The 22,465-nt window shown below is 49.8% G+C and overlaps 5 protein-coding genes across 5 annotated transcripts; 3 read left to right on the forward strand and 2 right to left on the reverse strand.

The window, feature by feature from the left end:
• Positions 1-2,665: 2,665 nt before the first annotated feature.
• Positions 2,666-4,211, reverse strand: EDB82DRAFT_74472 (kinase-like domain-containing protein). The gene is made up of 2 exons (XM_025729604.2): positions 3,261-4,211; positions 2,666-3,204 (listed from the first exon to the last, which is right to left on the reverse strand). The coding sequence occupies exons 1-2, from the start codon at positions 4,038-4,040 to the stop codon at positions 2,707-2,709; spliced, it is 1,278 nt and encodes a 425-aa protein (XP_025588812.1). The 5' UTR covers positions 4,041-4,211; the 3' UTR covers positions 2,666-2,706.
• A 1,806-nt stretch (positions 4,212-6,017) lies between these two features.
• EDB82DRAFT_489442 (nitrogen permease regulator of amino acid transport activity 3-domain-containing protein) lies at positions 6,018-8,480 on the forward strand. Its single transcript, XM_065608356.1, has 3 exons — positions 6,018-6,984; positions 7,036-7,432; positions 7,481-8,480. Exons 1-3 carry the CDS (start codon positions 6,198-6,200, stop codon positions 8,412-8,414), a joined length of 2,118 nt encoding a protein of 705 aa, XP_065465751.1. The 5' UTR covers positions 6,018-6,197; the 3' UTR covers positions 8,415-8,480.
• A 499-nt stretch (positions 8,481-8,979) lies between these two features.
• EDB82DRAFT_74735 (uncharacterized protein) lies at positions 8,980-10,901 on the reverse strand. The gene has a single exon (XM_025729602.2). The coding sequence runs from the start codon at positions 10,768-10,770 to the stop codon at positions 9,202-9,204; it is 1,569 nt and encodes a 522-aa protein (XP_025588810.1). The 5' UTR covers positions 10,771-10,901; the 3' UTR covers positions 8,980-9,201.
• Positions 10,902-15,701: 4,800 nt separating this feature from the next.
• On the forward strand, positions 15,702-16,721 carry EDB82DRAFT_471959 (Got1/Sft2-like family-domain-containing protein; the record flags this gene model as incomplete). The annotated part of the gene is made up of 4 exons (XM_025729601.2): positions 15,702-15,921; positions 16,076-16,196; positions 16,369-16,519; positions 16,569-16,721. 4 exons carry the CDS (start codon positions 15,702-15,704, stop codon positions 16,719-16,721), a joined length of 645 nt encoding a protein of 214 aa, XP_025588809.1.
• A 2,250-nt stretch (positions 16,722-18,971) lies between these two features.
• On the forward strand, positions 18,972-19,890 carry EDB82DRAFT_74865 (uncharacterized protein). The gene has a single exon (XM_065610042.1). The coding sequence runs from the start codon at positions 19,006-19,008 to the stop codon at positions 19,570-19,572; it is 567 nt and encodes a 188-aa protein (XP_065465752.1). The 5' UTR covers positions 18,972-19,005; the 3' UTR covers positions 19,573-19,890.
• Positions 19,891-22,465: the final 2,575 nt, after the last annotated feature.

The raw sequence follows: 22,465 nt of genomic DNA on the forward strand, positions 1-22,465 counted from the left end.
CATGCCACATCCTGGGCCGAGTCCAGCACATAGCCGGGACAATTTACCCAGCTCCATGGCAATGAGCTGGGCCAATGTGCTGTAGAGAGCAGGTACAAAATTAGGTGAGTGAGTGATGGAGATAATATTGGATGCTACTAAGGAGGACCTGGGTAGCTTAGATACCCTGGCCCTGGCCCAAGCTCTTTTTAGAGGTTGTCATAAATCAATCGGAACGGGAGGGGCCTGGCTTAACCATCCCATTCATCCAGTGAGCCAGCATTCCCTCAAGCATCTGGTCTTACCATTATTTCTTAGCGTCCCTCGCCAAGTCCAGGTGAGAATACCTACCTAGACAAAGGTGCGTTGCGGTGTAGCACAGTGAGTGAGGTGATGAGATGATTTGTCTGACTCTGATTCTGCCTCCGGCTCCGATTCTGGCAACAGCAGCAGGGATAAAGTGAAGTGGGAATTGTGGATGTCAAAAAGTCGATGTCGATGTCGATGTCGATGTCGATATCGATGCTGAGTTGAGTTGAGTCGAGTTGAGTCAATGTGGATGTTCCAATTCCAGTCTTGAATTGTAGGAAATGGGCCGTACTCCTTCCCGACTGGAACTCAAAGTTTTGAAACTGGCGGGAGCAGCCAATGGGGGAGCAGCTTCTTGAACCCTGCACAGAGATGCCCACATCAACGGTTCTTAGGCGGTTACAAGGATGTCAGTATTTTAGCGGCCACGCGTGCATCGCAAGTGCAAGGGCAATCGAACGTGAGTGGAAAGTGCAGGACAGGGAAAGTGACAGCCAAGAAGATGAAGAACCCAAGTGAGAAGGGGGGAAAGCAAGCCACAACCCAGCTCAGGGTAATGTCTAAGCGCCCCCGCTTCTTCAACTGTCCGTCGTAAAGCCACGAGTTTTGGAAATAACCCCGGCTGACCCTTCATCTCGTTCATGTTCGAAGCTACTAGATACTTGCCCGTACCTAGCCTAGGTTAGTACCTAGAAAAGAAGTCAAGGTCTAGATTTGAGCGACATATTACCTACAAACAGCTGCATGCTTTCTACCTACATCTGGGACTGGGCATTCGACTACTCTGCGCAGGTAGATGGTTACAGTCCCTTCCTTATCTTATTACCGGACCTGTTCCCTGCCCCCCAACTGGCCTGGCCTGGCTCGAATGAACAAACATGGGTCATAATCAAGCTCTGCAAGCTCCTTCCTTGTCCTTTTCAGAGCAAATGAAAAGCTCCATGCGGTCTGAGTTAATCTCGATGACCTCAGAGGAACAACAAACCTACAATTGCACATGTACAATCTGCATATGCTGATCCAAAAACCAGCTCCTGCTGCATACCTATCTTAGTAGATACCTAAGTAGGTAGAAGATCAAGTCTGAGTATCAAGTGACTGTATTAGTTAATAGTCAGGTAGCTTGGAAAAGAGGTGACAAGTAAAGATAGACTTCACATCTCAGCAACATGCTGCCCGGTACCTACCTTCTAGGTACCAAGGTACCTTCATGCAGTAGGTATCTACTCTGTACATACGCACATGCACGTTGTCTACCTACCTAGGTAGACATTCAACGGCCCCAGCCTGCCCCAGGCTCGATGCGACACTACGTCGTACCTTACCTGGCTTGCTACACATCACGTAGGTAGGTACCTTTATCTCTCATCTCCTAAGCCAGCCACGTCTGCCTTCTCCCACAAGCCACACCATACAAGTACATACCTTGCTACTATACCTGACCAAGGCAAGGCAACGCACCGCAGACAACCGCCTGCTGTCTCTAGCCATCTTAGGATAACGCCCCGGTTGGTCAAGCGGATGTGATGGACGCAAGATGCTGCTTCTGGTGATGCACCTGTCCCTCGTGCTTTCTCCTGTAAGGGTGCTCCTACCGGTCAATTCCAATCATGCTCTTGCCAGTGGATTCAAGATACACACGTACAGTAAGTGGACTGGCACGGTCCGAAACGTCTCGGTAATGAGAAGAGGCAAGGCAGAGTCATGCGGTAGATACTACAGCTTCATTATCAACAACGACAAGGTGGGTAACTAGGTGAGGGGGGGGAAGGGCACAAGAGTACTTGAGTTATTAAAGAAACGCCAACTTGTGCGTCAAGATTTGTGTCTATATTAAAAGATGCAGTTAAAATAATGGCGTAATTATACTAGTCATGAACAGGACAGCTGGTTCATGAACTCCTGCCCGTTTGTTTAGTCGTCGTAGCTAGCTGCAGCTCATGTTGAATGGCTTTATCCTTCTATGCCATTCCATATCCCGCTGTTGAGCTTTCTTTGTCTATTGTCGTGACCCAATAAACAAGTACCAAAAAAGATGAGAGAATAATTTGAAAGAAGGGGTTTAGGCGTGACCAGCACCGGAAATGGACATCAGAATTTGGGAGCTGTCAAGGGGGATACCAATCAAACGATGGGAAGCTCAAATGGGAGATGCGGGCTTGGAACGGAGACGACAAGGCCACACTTACCAAGTAGAGAAACCAGAACTGGATCCGTGGGAAGAGCGAAGAGAAAATTTCACCTTCCCTATGGCCGTTCCCATTCTACCCATTTACTCGGCTCCCCGCCTGCATTGGCCGCTAAAGCCATTGTCGTCGCCTGCCGTTCAAGGGTGAGCATCTGTCACCGGCTTCAATCCCTGACTTCGATTTTCGCCATTCCATGTCGTGCCGTGCCTACGGGTCATGTGGGACTCATCTACTCGTTGCGCCACCACGTCTGCTCCCTCAATGGCATATCTTGGCCTGAGGCTTTTCGACTGCCATCCTCCTCAGCCTTGTATGCCCAGTACTCGCTCAGACGCAGTTCAGCATACTGAGCATAGTCAAAGTCAATCTTTGAGATGACGGCTTGGATTTGTGACCAGATACCCCAGTAGAAGCCTGGCACTCCTCGGTAGGCATCGACTTCAATCATAAGTTTGCGCACTTCCTCTTCCTCGTTGACACTCTCGCCTGTTAACGCAAAGTAGGACTTGATGTACTCTGTCACGAAAGCAAGCCGCTGGTCCTGTCTAGGGACGGCTGAGTAATCGCAGTCGTATCCCGCCCACTCTGCAAAATGGTTCGCCACATCAAACGCGGCAGGTGAAGGAGTAGCATACTCGTAGTCGATGAAGTCGACTGTAGGTGCTGCATCGTCATCTTCGTGGATGATAACGTTGGCACATAGCAGATCGCAATGTGCAAATACAAGCTACCAAAATTGTCAGCTATTTGATACTACACAAGGTGTGGAGCTCGTCAACATACCCCGTTCTTGCCAAGGCCAGGCCGTTGACTCAACTTCTGTACCATCTCCTTCAACTCAGCTTGTAGAAGGGCTTGCCTTTCTCGCTGAGCATCCGTATCAGTTGGCAAAGCAAAGATCCATTTTTGCATGGTTGTCCACATGTTAGGCGGAGGCTTGCCCGGAGCAGTACTATCAATTTGTTCTTGACGGGACTTGTTGGTGTCTCCATTCACACAGCCATTGGCATGACCGTCGGTAGAAGCATTGGTGTTGGCATTACCGTTTACGTGCTTAGCATCCCGGGTGTGATTTGGGTCTGGTAGGCAAGGGACAGTCGCATGCCAGTGTGCGAGACGTCGGGCAATGGCGGATAGGATAAGAGGTTCACTGAGATCCTGGGCGCGGGCAGGCTTACCCAGGATATAACGGTACATCATGCCATTTTTGAAACGAGCAAGCAACTGAGTAGCAAGGCCGTGCTTCATGAGTAGCTCGTGGTTCTCGGCCTCACGTTCACGGTCAATGAGAACGGCAGTTCCATGACCATAAGCACGCAGCAGAATGGCATCTCGGTCAACATCGAGCTTTGACATGCCAGGACGGCGGTTGATGGCTTTTAAAAGAGTGTTGGTGATGCCATCAGTGAAGCGCACAAAGTCAACGTTTGAGTCTTCGCTAGCCCAATCCGGCATGAGAGTTAAGATGAGTTTGAGGGCCGAGTCGTTTGATTCATTGTTGTCGTAGGCCAAGTCCAAGAAAGGAACATGGCCAAAATCAAGGCTGGCCGGTGAGGATGTCATGGTCACGCGAGCGCAGTGTGATGTGCGAAAAATAGGGTGGTGAGACTGTCAGAATTGCAAAAGGTAGGCAGGTACGGATCTAGGTATGTACCCTAGATAGATGGGCACTGAGGAGGAAGGGGCAAAATAAGTGATGAAAGAGGGGATAGGGATAAATGCAGAGGCGAGAGGTCGAGGCACAAACTATGGTGGGGTCCTGGACCAGCGGGTCTGAAAAGGAAGGAGAGAATAGAGAGGCGGATGAGGAAAGTCGGTCGGTCTTGTTACTCCAATTGACGATCAAGCGAGGCCAGATCTCAAGGCTGACGATAGTTTTTGAGGGTAGTCGTAGAGGGAAACCAGATGGAGGGGAAGGGGGAAAAAAAGGGTGCTTGCTTTCTTCCAGGGGTTCAAGGGCGGAATGGAAATCCGGGGACGCCCAAGATAGGGCGGCGCCGGCGACGGTGTAGTTGGACAGTCAGGTCGTACCGCAAGACGGTGGGGAAAGGGGGGTATCGGAGGCTCAAGGAGAGAGTTTCGGCCGGGAGCGAAACGGAGATGTCGGCGAGGACGGAATGATAGAAAAGAATATGCCTGGAGTGTATTCGTTGATATAAAGAATATTGCGGCAGCGACAGTGAAGGGTGATGGTGATGGTGGGCTTAAGAGAAAGAAAGCACACGACCTTTTGCCCTTCCCGTCAAACGTCGGCGGTACTACTACTAGGTACAGTGAGCACACCGCGCCTCAACTCGTGTAGGATAGTGTGGTGGCAGTAATAATTGAATAATTACCTACCTAGTGTAGAGCTAAAGCCAGGCGGGACGAAGCGGTGTTGATTTTGTGGGCAAGCAGAAATGGACGAACGAGTTTCGAGTGGGACGGCCTATATCATTGGTTCCATGTGAAGAATCTCAGTGCCGTTATCCGCCAGAGTTTTCAGACAGATAATACGAGGGTTCTTGTCTCGTGTCACGCGCAAAGCAATTCAACTGCTGAGAAGTTGGAAGCCCAATAGTAAGGTGGTGGACTACCTGAACACCACATGCACTAAACTGTCAAACTGAATATTCCCCAACAAAGAAATAATAATAATAGCAATACGCCTGCTACTAGGAACAGTGCAATAGTGCGTTTCCAACAGGTTACCCATCAAAGAGCTTCTGGGCCCAAAATCACATGTCCAATGATTGATTTACTTGCGTTTGTGTTTTTGGGTTTGATTTAATTCGTCCCTAGGGTGCTCAACTATCCACTAAAATGGTGTTTGTGACTGGGTGGAGAAAGCAGCCTTGTAAGTGTCGGTCGGTGAAAAGGGCAAACAGAGGGGAGAAAATAACATAGGTAATTTTGTTTGGAAAACCCGTCTGTTGCGTTTTAGGTCCAACAACTACGACTTCTCGCCACTGATATGCGAGTTCCATTCCCCCTTTTTACTGTATGCGTTGTTGTGTACCTTCTGACCGATCTGCACGTACAAGACTGTCGTACTATGTAGTAGAGTAGCTAATGCCTGAGGTAATTCATAAAACGGCCAATGCAATCATATACATCCACCCAAAGATCATGTTGGATAACAGCACATTGCTTGCTGTGAGGAATAGTTCCGTGTTTTTTGTTTTGTTTTCTGCTCTCATTTTATTGTCTGCTTCCTTCACCGACTTGTTGAGATTGACTACTCAACGCTATCGTGGATACGAATACCGCACCTTGGGGGGATTTGCGCATGACACCTTTTGACGAGAGAAGGAATCAACTATATACTAAATTAAAAATAGTAGTCGATAGAAACCAGCCTGCCCTTCTTGATCAATCATCCACTTGCACAAAGATCTGTCATCAAACAAACAACGCCACATTTAATGGCACATCACTGTAGGTAATTCTAGGTGTCTTCTTCTTAACTCGGCCCCTGCGAAGTTAGGTACAGTCTAGGCACTTTCCCGAGGTACCTTCCATGGAACCCCTCCATCGTTGAAAATGTGGCGCTCTTGAGGCTCATTTCCCCCACAACCACATGAGGCTCTGACTGTTAGATGCCAAACCCCATCGCGACCAACCTCAACTGACGGTTGAGACAACCAGAAACAATATACGGCATTGTACACATGTAATTACCGACCGCTGGGCTACAACATTCCATATTCCAGCACGTCATATCATGTAAAAAGCGCTATCATGGCTGTGCCCAGTGTTACCAGCGACAACTTCCTCGCCGTCGCCCTTGTAGTTAACCGTTCGCGTGATGGTCCAGCTTTCGTGTTCCATTATCCTGCGCAAGTTGAGCCTCACTCCAAGTCGAGCTCAGTTACTGGAAATGAGCTCGAGGACATCCTGCTCGAACGCCTATCGCAGCAGAGCTTCTCAGATGTCGCCGATGACGCACCTGTTTCTAAGCAGGGACGGAATCCAGATGAGCACTCCTTCACCGAGTCAGGCTCCCAGATCGTGCCTTGGGAGCGTGTGGCAGGCTTCCCAGCTCGCGATCTTGCCGGTATTCTCACGCCCGCCCGCTCATATCACAAACGGCTCTTTCAATTATCCTTAGATCCACTGTATTGTGTATCGTATCCCATTCATGTTCCTGAGAACGGCAGGTGGAAGAAGCCTAAGAAGGCTTCTCGCGCCGAAAAGCGCTCTAACTACAATGATGAACAGCTAGCTCCACACGAAGCTGGTCCTGCAACGACAGGAAAAGCAACTGAACAGCCTGCCGAAGAGAAAGAGGCCAAGAAGGATGAGAGCAAAGACAAGGACGACGAGAAACGCAGCTCAATGACCATGTTCAACCTTGTCTTTATCCTCAATCCCAACAGCAACGAGGTTAAAGACGTTATCGAGTCTTTATACGATCACATCATTAAGAAAGTTAGCAAGGCTTTCAAGTACAGCCAACAGCATAGCGAGTTTGTCTGGAAAGAATCGAAACGGATACTTGTTGCGAAAGACAAGGCGCGAGAGGAGCGTACGTTGCCATAAGGCTCCTACGATAAATGGAAATTAACCACAATACTAGGCAAACGGATGAGTGTCCTTTGGAAGGAGATATTACAAAGTTCGTCACTGGCCGCTGCCATGCACGATATATACGAGGCAGTCTCACAAAACAAGATTGCAGCTCTGCATCTTGATACTGCATCTGGTGCCCTGACCCCCTCCGTTCAGATTCCTGTGCCCTTCTACATCGATGATCTCCCACAAGGCGAAGAGGGTACTCAGCGTGGCCTTTGGCTGACAACAGCGAACACTTTCATCAGCCAAGATGCTCTTGAGGAGCCTGGTTTCCTCGATCGTAACTTTGCTCTGTTACTGACAGACGACGAGAAGAAGATCATTTCTGAGCTTCAAGCTGATCCGGATCCCACTACAGCCTCCATGGTCGAGTTTGTGCGTTTGTCAAAACCAACACAGTCGTAAGTCGCCCATCGTTAAATCTCGGGCCACCTCTGACAGACTTCTAGCTTCTATCAGGTTGGTCAGAGCAACATCCTAACTTTAGGACAAGTTCGAAAGTACGCCCAGCATTTTATCTTTTGGCGCCGTGCGATCGCAATCCCCCCTCTTCATGCCAAGGACCAGTACATCCTATCTCCTAATAGCGACCTCTCTCGCCTTCCCCTTGACACTCTTGAATGGCAGCGAGCATTCCCCCTAGCTCCACCACTCCCCAACTTCCTGGCCGAGCTATCTCAGGCGCCCCGGCCGTATAAGCAGTTCTCGCCTAGCAAAGCCCATCGTCCCACTTATCTGCTTATGCTTGCCTGGCTCATGCGCCGCGGCTGGGTTACCCAACTATGCACGTTTGCCTATGTTGTTGTCTGGCCTGAGATCCTGTATGAAGTCGAGTACGAGATAGAGGCCGAGGAGCTCCGGGCTGCCGCGGATTCAAGCAAAGACAAAGATTCAAAGGAAGATGACTCCTCCACGGCCACTTCGGTCCCCCGCACATCCGAGTCTTCCGAAGGACACTCCGGCACTGATGGCTCCCACATACCTACTGTTGCTGAGCAGGCTGCTGAAAAAGCCCGCCTTGAGCGTATCGCTTCTAAAGCCCAGCGTGACGCCGCCGAAAAGGCTACTGCGCATGCCCGAAAACCCGTCCCAGTGGCAACTGCGCATCCCTCCGTTAACGACCATCCACATCTTCAAGGGCTGGTACCATATATCATACTAGATGCCAAAAAAGCCACTGGGAAAGAGTCTCGCTACCTGTCAACTATCGCGCGTCGCTTCAACGACGAAAAGTTGGCAAACAGCTGGCAAGTTATGTGCAAGTATTTCGATGGACGTTGCGCGCTTGAACGCATCGCCCTACAAGAGGAAATGAAGCGGAAACTGGTATGGAACACACTAACAGCCATGAGCGAGTATCTTCTCTGCACTCGTCATTGGTGACCAGACTCTACTTCATATCTGGCTGTTGTTATATAGCACTTGTAGTATGTGGCACTGGATACATGTACAGCCACGGACAAAAAAATTGTAATGATAGGAATCTCGCTGGTGGTATCTAGGCAGTAAATAACGACGAAATAAAAGGCGCAAGATTGTGGCGAACACATCGAGCCAGGCACTCCGCCAGACAAACAAAATATCTACTTCCCATCCGCCTGGTGAACGAAACTTGGAAACGCGCCGCAGTGTGCGTATTAAATCGCAAGTACAGGTAATAACAGGAGTGGAGAGAGAAATGAAGTTTCCCAAAGCAAAGACAATCGGTATTTGGCCTTGCATCCATCTGTCATTCATTTCGAACTTGGTGACTCAATCACCTCGAGGTATCGCAACATGAAGAACAATAACGCCATTGGCCGACCTGACCCAAGAAAAATCAAACCGGATAGCAAACCCCTCAGCACAATGTGGAACGAAGTGACATGCCCCTGTAAGCCTATATGATATATCCCATACCTACGCGCACCAAGGGTGCACCCCAAAGAGAAAGAAAACAAAACGAAAATACACCCGGGCAATGCCCAAACACCATAATACTCACATCTCCGAGAGGCCTGCATTGGGAACTCCAGGCAGAAAAGGAGAGTGATATGCAATAATAAAAATAACAATACCAGTGATATTGCGAACGCCGACAAGTGAGGGCCGTCCATTGACGGGGGGTCCAGATATGCGTCTAAGGAAATATGCTCTCGAAGGCAGAAGATGGGCTAGACAGGACCACACTTTAGTGCGTGAGATCCATGTCGTACTCGTCTTCCTCCTTGAAATTGACGGAAGCATGGCCACTGTTGTTGTCATCGGGGTCATGCCAGAATTGATTTGTATCGTTCAGGTCGAGGTTGTCGTCTGGGCTGATGGCAACAGGGTCGAGGCTGCCACCCCCACCCGACAGGGACTCGCCGCGATAATCAGTATGGTGAGGCACTCGCAGGCCAGTCCCAGCTGTGCGAGAGTATGAGAAAGTGCCATTCTCACTCTTGTTGAAAGCGTCCATGAGCTCCGTCTGCATGCGTCGCTCATCCTCTGTCATCTCAAAGGGGAAGTGGCCGCCAAGGTCAGCAATAGTGTTCATCATCTCTTCTTGCTGTTGAAGCTTAAGATGGAGCATCCACATGAGATCCCGGGTCCAGCTGACAGCGCCGTTCAGGATATCGCCCTTGTTGGGTCCCTTGTCCTTATCTTCGATGGGAAGACCTGTTGTGATGTTACCTGCAGTGGCTCCGGTGGCTCTTCTAGCGCCTGGTCCAGCAAGCCCTGAGGTCGCCTGAGGGCTGGAGATTCCGGTCAATGAAGGTGACAGGGGCGTGCCGTTCTGGATCAGCTTTCGAATCTTCTCATCCTCGAGACGATGTGTGGGGACAAGCCTGCTAAGATCCTGGATCCGCTCGTTGATGTTGTCTCGTCGGCGACGCTCGACCAGATTATGAGACTCTCGACGGCGTTTCCTCTTCATCTCCTGGGACGAAACAGCGTTTGAAGCAACACCAAGCTTGGCAGGCATCGAGGTGCCGCCTTTCATCATGACCTCACTGATCTGGTTCATTCCTGGTTGCATGGGGGAGGAGAAGCCTGAGTTGTAAGAAGCAGGGATGCTTCCAGCAGGGGTGTTGAGCCACTGGCCATTAGTTGGCTTCATGGCTTGACCGCCGAAACCAGGCGACTCTTGCGATCCGATTGTCATCCCGTGGAGGGTTGCAGTCTTTGGGGTCATTGGAGACATGGGACTACGGCTATTGTTGGAAGTTTTTCGCTGCATTTGCTGGGACATTCGAGCTCTGGCCTTGGCGTTGAGGTAGTTAGGGTCGTTGCTGTCAGCATTCATGGCACCAGCTAGAGGAGACTCGGAATACGACAAGGGCGAATGTAGGGAGGTTCCAAGGGAGTGGCCTGGCATTTGTCGGTACTGAGTGTTGAAGCCAGTGTTAAAGGGGCTTTGCATGGGATCTCCATCGGGGGTACTTGAGTATCCGTTCATATGTGACTGGTCAATTTGCAAGCCGGAATTGCGGTGGGAGAATGCATTTTGAGAAAAGCCACCCATGTTTAATCCTGAGAAGTCCTGGCCGCCTGCCATGCCAGACTGGGTAACGGGAGGCCCGTTAAGACCATCAAGAAGTTCATCGTCGTCAAACATGGCGGAGCTATTTGTGAAGCCGTTGGTGCCGTTCCCGGAGTTGGAGTTGAAGTTGTTGTTGAAGGAAGGTGAATAGCCACCAGACATGGCGAGATCATTGGGGTCGATGCTCGCCCCGCTGTGACCGTTGCTAAACTGATTAAAACCGTGTTGGGCCATTGTGACGGAGATGGCGATTGCGAGTTTGTCGTGTCGAGGATGTAGAGTCAGATGTTGATACCCTAGCCGAAGGAGGGATGTGGGCGAAATATTGTGGGCGTCCACTAGTTCGGTTAAAGGTGATGGTACGTTCAGAATCTGGATATCAAGCTAGAACTGGCCTGTTGAGGGTTCGAGTCAGTATCTTGTCAGAACAATACGGAATACAGAGCGGGGGAGTAGTAAGGGTGACCGGCCCGGCGATGGGGAGCGGCATCCATATATGGATGGAGTGCCCACCGCCGCGGAGGTTACACTGATGAAGAAGAGTGGCAGGCGGAGAGCCGGGGGTTTAAGGCTTGCAGACCTGACTCACCAGATAGGCAGAGAGTGTTGGTTGTGGGGAGCAAACAGAGCAGAGGGAGATGGGACAAGCACTATTTGCAGTCCATGAACGGATCGCCGGTGCCGAGTAGGTAAGTGGGTGCTCAAACGCGACGACTGAGCGGCTGGTCGGATATGTGGAAGCCAAAAGAAGATTGAATTGTAGGGGAGATAGATAGCAGTTGTGAGTCGGAGGGAGAAGTTCGGAATCGGAGGGGGTTGAAATGGCGGGCACCGAGTGCGCAGCGCAGGGCTTCCAGGTAGATAGATACCTATGGTAGTAGGTAAGGTACCTTGAAGGGGTTAAGCGTTGAGGGTATTTCCTGGGCGTGTAGGTACTCCAGGTCAAAAGAGCAGAGTATGGTCTTGGGCGCTCGGGCTGGAGTACTTGGTAACGCACGGGCGAAAAGGTCCAGTTATCTTCAGGCGCGTACTAGCCCCAGTCCAGTACTATGAGCAGTAGTCTGGAGATGCTGTCCTTTACAACGTGCAGTGCGGGGGTCACGGCGGTCGGAGCAGCGGTCGAGGGGTTCTGATTCCTGTTCTTTGTCCTTGTCTGAGTCGTAACTTGAAACGTGTACTCGGTCGAGGTAGGCGGTGAATAGATCTTTTCAAGGTTGCAGTGGCTGTTCTTGGAATGGTGAAATGACCAGTCAGCAATGTAATTCTCAAACACGGTTGTCTGAGTCGTGGTATGAGAGATGATGATGATGGTGCTTTTGGTTCTGGGGCACGAGAGTGTAGAAGGCGATATGTGTGGGTGCCACCCGAATAAGAAAGAGGGGGGCCACTAGGCTAGTAGGCAGGCCACTGGGTGTCCCTTGTACCCTCACAGCTACTAAGCTTGCCAGGGAAAGGTTCCCAATAACGAAGCGCACCTCGATTTGGGGGCTTCGTAAAGCTCATGATAAAACAAAAGGAGGCAAATCGAAACGCTCGTTCGCAAAAATAAGATGAAAATTAACGAAAGAAATGAGAAGGGCAGGAAATGTGAGCGAACAAAACAATACAGCAAACATTTTGCGGGACAAAGAAGCAACCAAACAAGGGAGGGGCTTAGGCAATGATGGAAGGCTATGATGCGTCGTACATACTGCCATAAAAGGCCCAACGGTTGGTGGGAATTTCTCTGGGCAAAAGGAACTGGGTCCAGAGACAGATATGGTATATAATGCATGCCGATAAAAAGACAGGCAGGGCAAGAGAGGGGAAACTGAAGAGGGTTTGGTTTTTGTTTTGTTTTGACTCACCAGAAATACTAAAAGCACTGTGATGCGCAGAAGGCATGGAAACAGGCGCTTTGGCACTTGTATTGATGTGATATTATAGAGCTGGTGAAGGCTATTGTTGGTTTGAGAAGATTATCTGCCTTGCAAGAATGTCTACTAAGTTCTGTAGTAGTCGAGTAGAACGGACACGGCTGGATAAAGTACCCGGATTGTATTGTATTTGAAGAGCGTATGAGAGGCAGTTTAGCCAGGTCTCGTATCGTTCACGCTGAGCTGAACTGTACTGCTGTGGTTGAGGAGGGTGAGTCCTAATCAGGAAATAGGGTAATGGCGGGGCTCCAAAATGCAGGGTTCAGGTCCGCAAGGCACGGTGATGTCGTTCCTCGGAATGATGTGATCGAGGCTCCAAAAGAGAAGAAAGAGGCAGAGAGGACAGATCTTGTTGCGCCCACGGTGGTTTACTTGCGAGTATTGGAAGTAAAAAAAAAAGTCCGGGCAATAATGCTTCTCGATGGGGGCACGTCTCAATTTATCAAAACGATCTGATGTCCAGGGTTTGCTTTGTAGACCTCCACTGTGACAGGTATGGCGTAAGACTGGCGGCAGGATCGGATAGTTTGGAATGATGAGATAGGTCAGGCAAGACGGGCGTCCTCAATTTATCGGACCAAGGTTGGCGGTCTGAGGTTTTATTGTACTTCTGGCGCCGCCCAAGTGAACTGGAGGGGCCTAGAGCACAAGGACAGGTGATAGATGGTCTAGGGCAGAAATGAGAAGGGTGGTGGTGGAAGTAATTCAAACCACTTAATGGTGACGATAAGTCGGTCAAGGGTCTAACACAATAAACGCTCGGCCGTGGCTGAAGGGGGGTTGATTAAATCCGATACGAACAAGGCTCATACACCAATGTAAGGGTCTCCCGTCTTTCTCAGTGGTTACTCTCACGAACGTGGTAGGTATGAATGACGATCAAATGGTAAGAGGAGCTTCGGTTCGTAAGGTAGGTAGATTGATAATGTTTCTTCTTGTTCTGTTCTTAGCCTCGCTCTTTATATCACAATGACCTTTCTCGTCCCTTTCTTCGTCCCCTTTGGCTATGCTTACTCCTTCAAATGTCCGCTTCGATTGTGAGTGAATACAGGTCCAGTTGGTGATGACTATAAAGGCCAGGTCAAAGAATAAGGTCCTTTTCTATCACGGCTGCAAGATCTATCTTCGATCGTTTGACGCATGCTAACGGGCACAAAGATCCTCTAATTTATACTTCCAAGAACGAGCTAAAGAATACTAGCCATGGCCATCAAGTCAGATGTACAACTTCCATCGTCCTTGCCCCGCCTGACACCAAGTATTTCGGACAAAACATGGAGGCGGCGGTCACTGGTCCCCTTGAAGTTGTGTGGAAACTGGGCTTAGACTTGGACAGAAATCGAGGAAGTTGGCGGTAATGGTGGCCGCTGTGGTCTTTTGCTATCTCCGGTTTGTTTTGCAGTGCGTACAGTAGCCTCGATAACTGATAGTCAAGGGAGGAGGGTGTGGATGTTGCTGTGTGGGTGGGCGCCACGCTGAACGTGACTTGAGGTTTAAGACACCAAGTCCAAGTCTCCGTTTGGACTCGAAGGGCTGATCGGAAATTGCTACATGCAATCGACTATCTCGTCCTAGCTTCCTCCTCCTGCCCTCGGTCATGCGCTGAAAGTTTTCCCATCTTTCTTGCTCTTCCCTGTCCACGCGCCCAAGCTACAGACCACCACCTTGTTGCAGAATATCTCGACACGGCTGTGTCTCATAAAATCCTATATACGGAGTGTTTCGGCGTCAGTGAGAATCAACCTTCGTCAGCCTGACGAGACTCTGACTCTGATGCCAGTGTGCCGGTGTGAGGCTGGGCTGCTCCGTTGTGAGGATGCGGCATAATGTTGGATTCCACTGTGCTTTGCTTCTCATCTCATCATTGATGGAGGGTGTATGTCAGATTATCCTCGCGGTTTCCCGACTTACCTAGTTCCCTACGGATCGTGTCCGGCCCTCTACGGTCCGCTCCTCAAGTGGTTAACATCAGGTAGGATGGAACCCGCTCAAGGCCTCTCCCGCCTGTACCCCGTCCTTGGAGAAGGGACATGCCGGACACTGTTCCTGCGTGAAACCCCCAGTGGTACATAATGTCAATATGGTAACGCCGCATAATATGTGATATGGCTCCTTAGCACTTGGGTAGGTAGTGGTTGATCAGCCTCGAGGTCCTGAAACCTTCTTGTCCCACCTCAGGGTCTGGTCCTGCAAGGCTCTGAACTCAGCTCAGCTCCGAAACAGCCCTGAGCTATCTACCAAGGTACATAGGTCCTTTAAGCTAGGCACTGTACATACAAGCTATGACTCCCTGGCGATATGCCATGCTTCTCTGTCATGCATGATCCCTCCCGTCCCCGCTGAGGCTTCTTCCATCGATCAAGGACGGGCCGTGCTGGGAAAGGTGAGCCACAGACCAAAGGTGGCACCAGACCTACCCAACCTAGTGGCCCCTCTAAATAAGCCAATCATATAATCTCCTCATCTATCCAACTTCTAAGAGGACGACGACAACAGGCAAGGCTTGGAATTGATGTGATTCAATCCAAGGAAGGAACCACACACCCAACCCCAACCCATCAACTTCCTGGCTTAGTGCCGCCCTCCACTATCAACGACCAACTTCACTCCTCTCCAACGCCCCAGCTGCACCCGTTTTGTTCTCTTTCTCGCACGAAATACTCCGCTTGTTTCGTCGCATATTTGTCGTTGTTCTTATCGGCTAACTTACTGGCCGCCTTGCTCATACCTCGTACCGCCATTTTCCAGCGGCACGCGCGGTTGCCAGATTGCAACTACTAAGTTGCGACTGCAACTGAATCTGCACCCCCTTAGGTTGGCTCCAAGCCCCCGACGACTCGTAGCCCTTCGTTTCTACATCGCTGTTTTGCGCAAGACAGCGTCGTCAGCGCCCAGTTCACGTTCCGTAAGTAACAGATAGCGGTAGGCAACCGTTTTGCCTGCTCCGATTACTTTAGCTTTGCCTCTCTATATTATCAGCACCTGTCGACTGACCGTGATAACCACCATGCCAGACCTTCCAGGGAAGTGGAGGTCACTCTTCCAAGTTCTACACCTAGGTCGACACGAAGCCCCCATTGCTAGCTGCTCTGCGACCCTCCCACCCTTATCGTTACCACGAGCTCGAGCCCGAATCTGAATCTCAGCCCGAACCTGACCCTGCGCCGCACGATCGACGTATCCGCTCCGTCCCTGTCCTGTCGTTGTCCAACCCGTCCCTCACGTTCCCGCCCCTCTGGATCTACCACCATGGCTTCTTCTTCCTTCCGAGACTCTATAAACTCCCTTGGCTGGAGTCGTCGCGATGAGCCTGTCAACACTTCGCAACAAAGCGGCTTGCTCTCTTCCATACAGAGTTTGAACCCCTTCCAAGGAAGTAGTGGTTATGTTCGACTTCCCACTACCGAGAGTGCCGGCGCGCCTCTGCCTGCGCCCAGCCGACGCGAAGAGGAGGAGGGCTGGTTTGTTCGTAAGTCAACCTTGAAATACCATCTCACATTCACCTATGGCATTTCAGCACCCCTGCAGCGGGACATGTGCATTGCATCTGAGCCATGTCCTGAATATGCATGTGATACAAGGTGACATGCCTTGTGGTTAAGAGACACTAACCCGACTGGCAGTTAGCCGATGGGATCGATTGTTGATCTTTGGAGCTTGCAACCTCGCTGCTGTGGCATGTTTCGTCATCTGCTTCACTCTATTCCCTGTCCTCTCATTGAGACCACGCAAGTTTGCCATCTTGTAAGTTGAGGGCTTCTGCATCATCCCTTGTTCTCCCTGCCGATCGCTGTCACGCGGCCATACTACTGCCAGGCCGTTTTGATTGTGTGACTTGTTTTGCCCATGCTGTGATGTCGTAGATCCGACATGGTGAATTTTGAAATCGCATAGAAGCTGACGTGGGGCTACGCAGATGGTCCGTGGGATCTCTCATGTTTCTGGCGTCGTTTGCCGCTGTGATGGGCCCTATGAACTACGTCTATCATCTTCTTTCGACCCCTCGACTACCGTTCACAGCGGCCTATTTCGGTTCCATCATATTAACACTTGTGTTTGCTTTGAAAGTGAGTTCAGAATTGTCTCGTAGTCCCATGCATACTGACAGCCCGACAGCTTCATAGCACGCTTCTCACCTTGTTTTCTGCCCTCATCCAACTTGCATGCTTGATCTGGTACTTGATCAGTTACTTCCCTATGGGATCTACTGGTTTGCGTTTCGCTACATCATTTGGAGCGAGACAGGCAACAGCCTGGATGACCGGGTAGAGAGTGTCTTTGGCTTTGGAGAGTGTCTCAGACTACATTTTCTTTGAACTCACTTGTTCTCGTAATGCTTTCCTTTTCACTGTATGTCTGTTGCGTATCTTGTATAATACTAGCAATGAGTGGCATAAAAGTAGATTGCTTTTTGCAAGGAAACTTGTCGTCTTTGAATAATGGGAAGTATCATGTACACTATCAAGCGCTCCTCGCTCGAATTAAAGCTTAGGGACCTCATTTCTTGACTCCTCTAGCAGCATACTAAGTGTGGTATCTTATGTACATGGAGCAGAAATACTTGGCCACTATAATTGAGCCAAGATAGGTAGTTTGAATAGCAGTCAGATTGTTACTGAAGTCTGATACATGATTTATCTCCAGCCATCCTGCACTAAATAAGATAAGATAAGATAAGAACTACAGATTCTATCATCCCAAAGCGGTAGGCCAGCATGTGCCGTGCCCAATGAGCGAACGGTGGCTTCGGCTGATAACCTCGGAACGCCTAGGCAAGGTAAGGTATATTTGCGATGACAGGCTCATGATGGCGGCCAAATTGAAAGTATTCTTTTCAAAGCGTATGTTTGGCTCCCATTGACTCCACTGGTCAAAGATAGGTATTTCAGTTTGTTATGAAGCTTCAAGAGCCTTGCTGGGAACCGGCCAACGTAGTATGTATTAAAGCTTCTGTTTCAGTGGTAAAGGTATGAAGCAAAGCGCCTACAGAAACAATGCCACCGCAGATTTACGTTAGGCTGGAAAACAACTCATCAACGGACTTGACGCATTGCAGTTGCTTTCATACGGAACACAAAAAGACTGTTGAACCGAGAAACATATGGTGCTCTCCATTAGCCATAATCGTGGCATTGGTATCATTTGGGCTGTGGGTTGCTGTGCCCTCTTTTGGGGCACGTAATAGATCGATACATGCCTACCAACTAACCCGTATCACATTAATCAGTCCTGTCCCAAATTTTTTGGAACTGGAATTGCTGATCCACCTGACTATTTGCCTGACATATTTGACATACCTACCTAGGCAGATACAGTAGGTACCACCTAAGCAATGTTACAGTAATTATTACTACCTGCCTACTAAGGTAGTTAGCAAGGGAACCCAGATCTGATGATGGGTTCGATGCTTGTTGTTGCTGTTGTAAAGGGCGGAGCGCGTGTTTGGTTTTTTGGGGTTTTTTCTTCCTTTTAACACAACCAAGAACCCACTCGTGGTTGAATAGCTTGCCACAAGACAAAAAAAATCATTAAACTGAAAGAAAGCTTAAGAACGTAATGGACTGCCATTGATTGGGCATTTGTGCCCCAACAGGCATAGCCTTTCATATGTATGTACTATACTGGGCACCCCCATTTACTGACTTCCAGGTCAACTACATGGATCAGGCTTTATCGGGAGTATGAAGGAATTTTGTTGTCCAGAAATTCGTGCCTGAAATGTCTGGATTGCAGTGCACAAAATACGCAATAATTGACTACAAGTATCTATGTTGTGTATCCATGTCACCTCGACGTAGATGGAGTTTGCTGACTATGCCTGTATTTCTGGTTGTCAATTTAGGAGGAATATGATACTCCAAACTTATGTTGGCAAGGTCGCAGTAACCTCAGTAGGGTGCTTGGGAAAAGCCGATTTATATTCGCGCATCTCCACCCTATCACAGTCGTTCGGGTTCGGTTGACTGATGGATGGCCTTGCTCCAGGATTGTTGGATTCATGATGGCTCCTTACTGTGAGCAAGTGTATGTGGGGCTCGGTTAACTGTACCATAATAAAGTTGCTTATTATCTGCGAATTGCCCTGATGGAATCGCCCACTCAAGACCTTACCTGAATGCTTACTCTGTAAATTCATCCGTACTTGTACTTAACTACCTAGGTACATTTAGTAGTTGGCTTGTTACTTGCAACTTATTGGGATTTCCAGACTTTGAGTTAGAGGCAGGGTGGCGCTCTGCCTTTGGGAACTCTTACGAAATCGCACTTCATCTGTATTGTATGTAACTCGACACAAGGTTACAATGACTACAGCGATTGAGTACTAAGGTACTTACCTACTTGGTACCTAGGTAATTGCAGTCCAGCATGGACCTGCAGGCTCTGCTGTGCATCAATCATCTGCATCTGAGAAATGGATGAGGACTACGTAATTTGGTCTAGATTGTCATATCCAGCAAAATAAAAATTGCTAAAATTGTTAATAAAGCTTATCAGAAAGTAAGAAAGATCTCGACATGACTGTGCGAGGATATTTCAGAAAGGCAAAAAAAGAATGCCAGTATTAAATTGGAGTGGGAAGGAAGGCCATCTATCTGTCCTTCCTTCCTTCCTTCCTTCCTTCATTCATTCCATCATCTGGTTCTACATGGGCAGTGACCAAAGATCCCACTCGGCGCATCGGTACCTTCTCGATCAGTTAACCGCAGTACATTTGTGTGGTACCTTCCGCCTGCGGATCAGAACAAGAACCCACGTTAGAACTGAACTAGAGCCTACCCGCGCTGCAAGTGTGAGAGGGGGAAACCAACGCATGAGGAAAAAATTTATTGTTCACACAACGCAAAAAATAACCTCCGGCGTACTTTTTCTCTTTCTCTGCCTGGTCTCCGTACGCCCTCTTCCTAAACCACACCTTTCTCTCCAGCCCAATTTGTTTCAAGGGAATTGCAGCTGGGATTCCGTTACCTTGTTTTTACGGTTTACCTACCTCTACGCTTACCCGATTCCTCTCTTCCTCTTTGGTCATCAATACATTCATCATAACCACCCCGCCTCGCCTGCCTGGTATTTTTGGGCTTTCTCCTGGTACCCTCGTGACGGACGAGAAATCGCAACGTAACGAGCAAATACTCCCAGCTTCGATCGGGCTTTATTAGCCTTTGATAACTGGTGCCCGATTTGTCCCATCAAGCCTACTCTCACGAGTTTTGTATTCGACACAAGAAGCACGACAAGATCGGAATAGCAAAGCCTGTGCTTTCTCACTCTTCCTCCTTCGTCGAAACACCGCCGCCTACTTCTTCAGGCCTCCAATCCCAGTCAAGCAAACACTTTTCAATATTACAAAATTGTTTGCTTCTCCCATCTAGAGGATCTCAATCACCACACACCCAGCGTCCGCGCACAATCCGATTTAGCCGTTGTTCTGTTAGGTCTGACTCTCGACTTAACCGATCCTTCAATCCCAATCTTGAAAATCATTTCTTCGATTTGCATCTCTCGATATTTGACTTTTCTTGAGGTTTCGCGACGACCGACACCCTTATAAGTTGGGGGCATACGAACACGACTGCATTGCACACGGCTGCTTTGTGCCTCTCCCAGCATCTGGAGGGGGTTGAGACATTCTGAGATTTTTTATCTCTATAAATATTTCATTCTACTTCCCACCGATCCCAGGTGAACTCAGCACCTTCTATTTACTCTTACCATCTGGTTCACGACGACAAGCCTCTGCAACACGGCTCACCTTGAAATGAGTCCCTCAGCTATCGTTGAGACCAACGACATGGCCGCTCAATCAACCTTTTCCTACGCACAGGCTGCGAAGGGCAAGGGCACTGCCCCTGCTTCAAATGACGCTACTTCCACTGACGCAGTTGCTCCCATCCAAGATGATCAGGCTCCTGCAGCTGATACTGACACTGCCGCTCCCGTAGGGGACGCACAAACGGACGTACCGTTGGCTGAGCAGGTAAATTCCGAAGCTCCCGAAAACGTTGAGCCTCAGACTGCAGTGGCAGAAAAACATGATACCGAGAGTGTTCCTGGATCTGAGAGCGATGCCCGCTCCGAGTCTACACAAAGCAGACAAACCGAGTCAAGGCGTGAGGATGACACTGGGAGGTTGGATCGTCCCTGGCGACGCAACGAGAAAACACCAAGGTCACCAAGCAATACTACAAGGTCTGTCGACGAGCAGGACTCCCGAAAGGCCAGGCGAAGTAAGAAGGGCAAGGCCTCCGAGAAGCAAGCTGGCGAACAAGCGACAGACAAGGAACAGGAGACGGCACCCGAGCCACCAAAGGTTGAACTTGCTGAAGCGCCCATTCCTAGCGTCAACATTTGGCACAAGCGAAAGGAGGCCCGTCAGGCAAAGTCCACCAAGTCTGCCCCCACACCTGCGGAGGTTACAACGAACGGTACTTCAAGTCAGAAGGACGAGAAGAAGACGGAAGTGTCTCCTGCACCTCTCACAAACGGCATCAAGTCCCATCAAAGACAGGCCAGCAATGTCCGAGCAGAGCGAAATGGTCCTCGGGGCTCGCGAATGAATGAAAAGGATGGCAAGAGCGAAGTCCCCCCATCTGTCGATGACTCTACAGCATGGCCTACTCCCGAGACAGCTATATCTGCCATTAAGGAGGATAGCAAGAAGAAGGCCGCCGACAAGACGCCTGAGAGATCCGACCGCTCTGATAAGGACAGCCAAGAGGACGGTAGCTCGTCGAAAGCTCGTCGATGGGTCAGTATCAACTACGTTCCCACAGTCAACTTCGAGACTCAGCTTCCTCAAATTCGTAACTCTAAGCCTCGTGGTGGTGCTCGTGGTAGTCGCGATACTACCAGCCGAGCCGCAATCAACGGCGCTGCTGAGAAATTGGCATCTGCCTCCCCTGCGAACAGGGCCAGCGATAACAAGGCCCGCGACGCCTCTAACAATGCCACATCACAGTCAAGCACCAAGCGTGGATCTGTCGATATTGCCAATGGTCAGAAGAAGGCTTCGACCAACGTAGGCTTTGATAAGGCCAAGGATACTTCTGCTCAAACTTCGGTAAGTAACGTGCATCGAGAAATAAAATTCATATCTTTACTCTGTCTACAGTATACTAATGATTTTCTTACACAGGAAGCTCCCCAAACTTCCCGCGATCGTCCTGAAGGCCGTGGTGAACGAGGTCGGGGCGGCTACCGTGGACGTGCTCATCACGGCCATTCCCAGTCCCAGCATGCTATTTCTGGATCTGGGTATCACGGCCAAGGTGCTAGTGCTTCCCGAACCCAAGGCTACAGTCCTCCTATGCGACAAGGTGGCCATGGTGGCGCCTTCGCGTCTTCTTCTCAGCGAGGTCGCGGTCGCAATGGCGCTAACAACTTCCACCGTATGTCTGCGCCCAGCGGTGGTAACCGCATGCCTGTCGTACAGCCTCAGTTCACTCCCATCGAGTATTCGATGGGTATGCCTTTGGATGCAGCTCTCCTGCAAAACCAGTTCGGCCATCTTCTTTTGCACTCGCTAAAGACTCAAGTCGAATACTACTTCTCTATCGAGAACCTTATCAGGGATACCTTTCTCCGGCGGCATATGGACTCACATGGCTATGTCTCACTACACTTCGTCCTTTCATTCAGACGCTTACAAGAAATGGCTGAGGATATCAACCTCGTCCGGGCTGCTTGCGAGGATTCAACTGAGATTGACTACGCCGTTGCAGACGATGGTATTGAACTTCTTCGTCGTCGAGATGGCTGGGAAAAATTTGTTTTGCCAATCAACGATCGAGATGAAATGGCCCGTAGGGAAGGCCCTTCCCATGTTACTTTCAAGAACAGGCACTACAACTTTGCCAATGGCCAGTACAATGCTGCCGTTCACATGCCATACGGTACACCCATGTATCATCACGACCCTTCTCTCCAGCACTTCCTGCCTCGTGACGTCAACGGAGATGCCCCCGTCGGTGCCAGCCAGCTTTCAGCTGCAGTCCCAGATTTCTCACCTTCCGGAA

Source organism: Fusarium venenatum, assembly GCF_020744135.1.
Source record: "Fusarium venenatum strain MPI-CAGE-CH-0201 chromosome Unknown EDB82scaffold_1, whole genome shotgun sequence".
In the NCBI taxonomy this organism is placed as follows: Eukaryota; Fungi; Ascomycota; class Sordariomycetes; order Hypocreales; family Nectriaceae; genus Fusarium; species Fusarium venenatum.

Excerpts from the sequence above, each read along its gene's own strand:
- EDB82DRAFT_489442 (XM_065608356.1), top strand. The coding sequence starts at position 6,198 with ATGGCTGTGCCCAGTGTTACCAGCGACAACTTCCTCGCCGTCGCCCTT. Across the intron at positions 6,985-7,035 it reads AGACAAGGCGCGAGAGGAGC|GCAAACGGATGAGTGTCCTT; the intron begins GTACGTTGCCAT and ends CCACAATACTAG. Across the intron at positions 7,433-7,480 it reads TTGTCAAAACCAACACAGTC|CTTCTATCAGGTTGGTCAGA; the intron begins GTAAGTCGCCCA and ends ACAGACTTCTAG.
- EDB82DRAFT_74865 (XM_065610042.1), top strand. The coding sequence starts at position 19,006 with ATGCCAGTATTAAATTGGAGTGGGAAGGAAGGCCATCTATCTGTCCTT.
- EDB82DRAFT_74472 (XM_025729604.2), bottom strand. The coding sequence starts at position 4,040 with ATGACATCCTCACCGGCCAGCCTTGATTTTGGCCATGTTCCTTTCTTG. Across the intron at positions 3,205-3,260 it reads CTGGCCTTGGCAAGAACGGG|CTTGTATTTGCACATTGCGA; the intron begins GTATGTTGACGA and ends CAATTTTGGTAG.
- EDB82DRAFT_74735 (XM_025729602.2), bottom strand. The coding sequence starts at position 10,770 with ATGGCCCAACACGGTTTTAATCAGTTTAGCAACGGTCACAGCGGGGCG.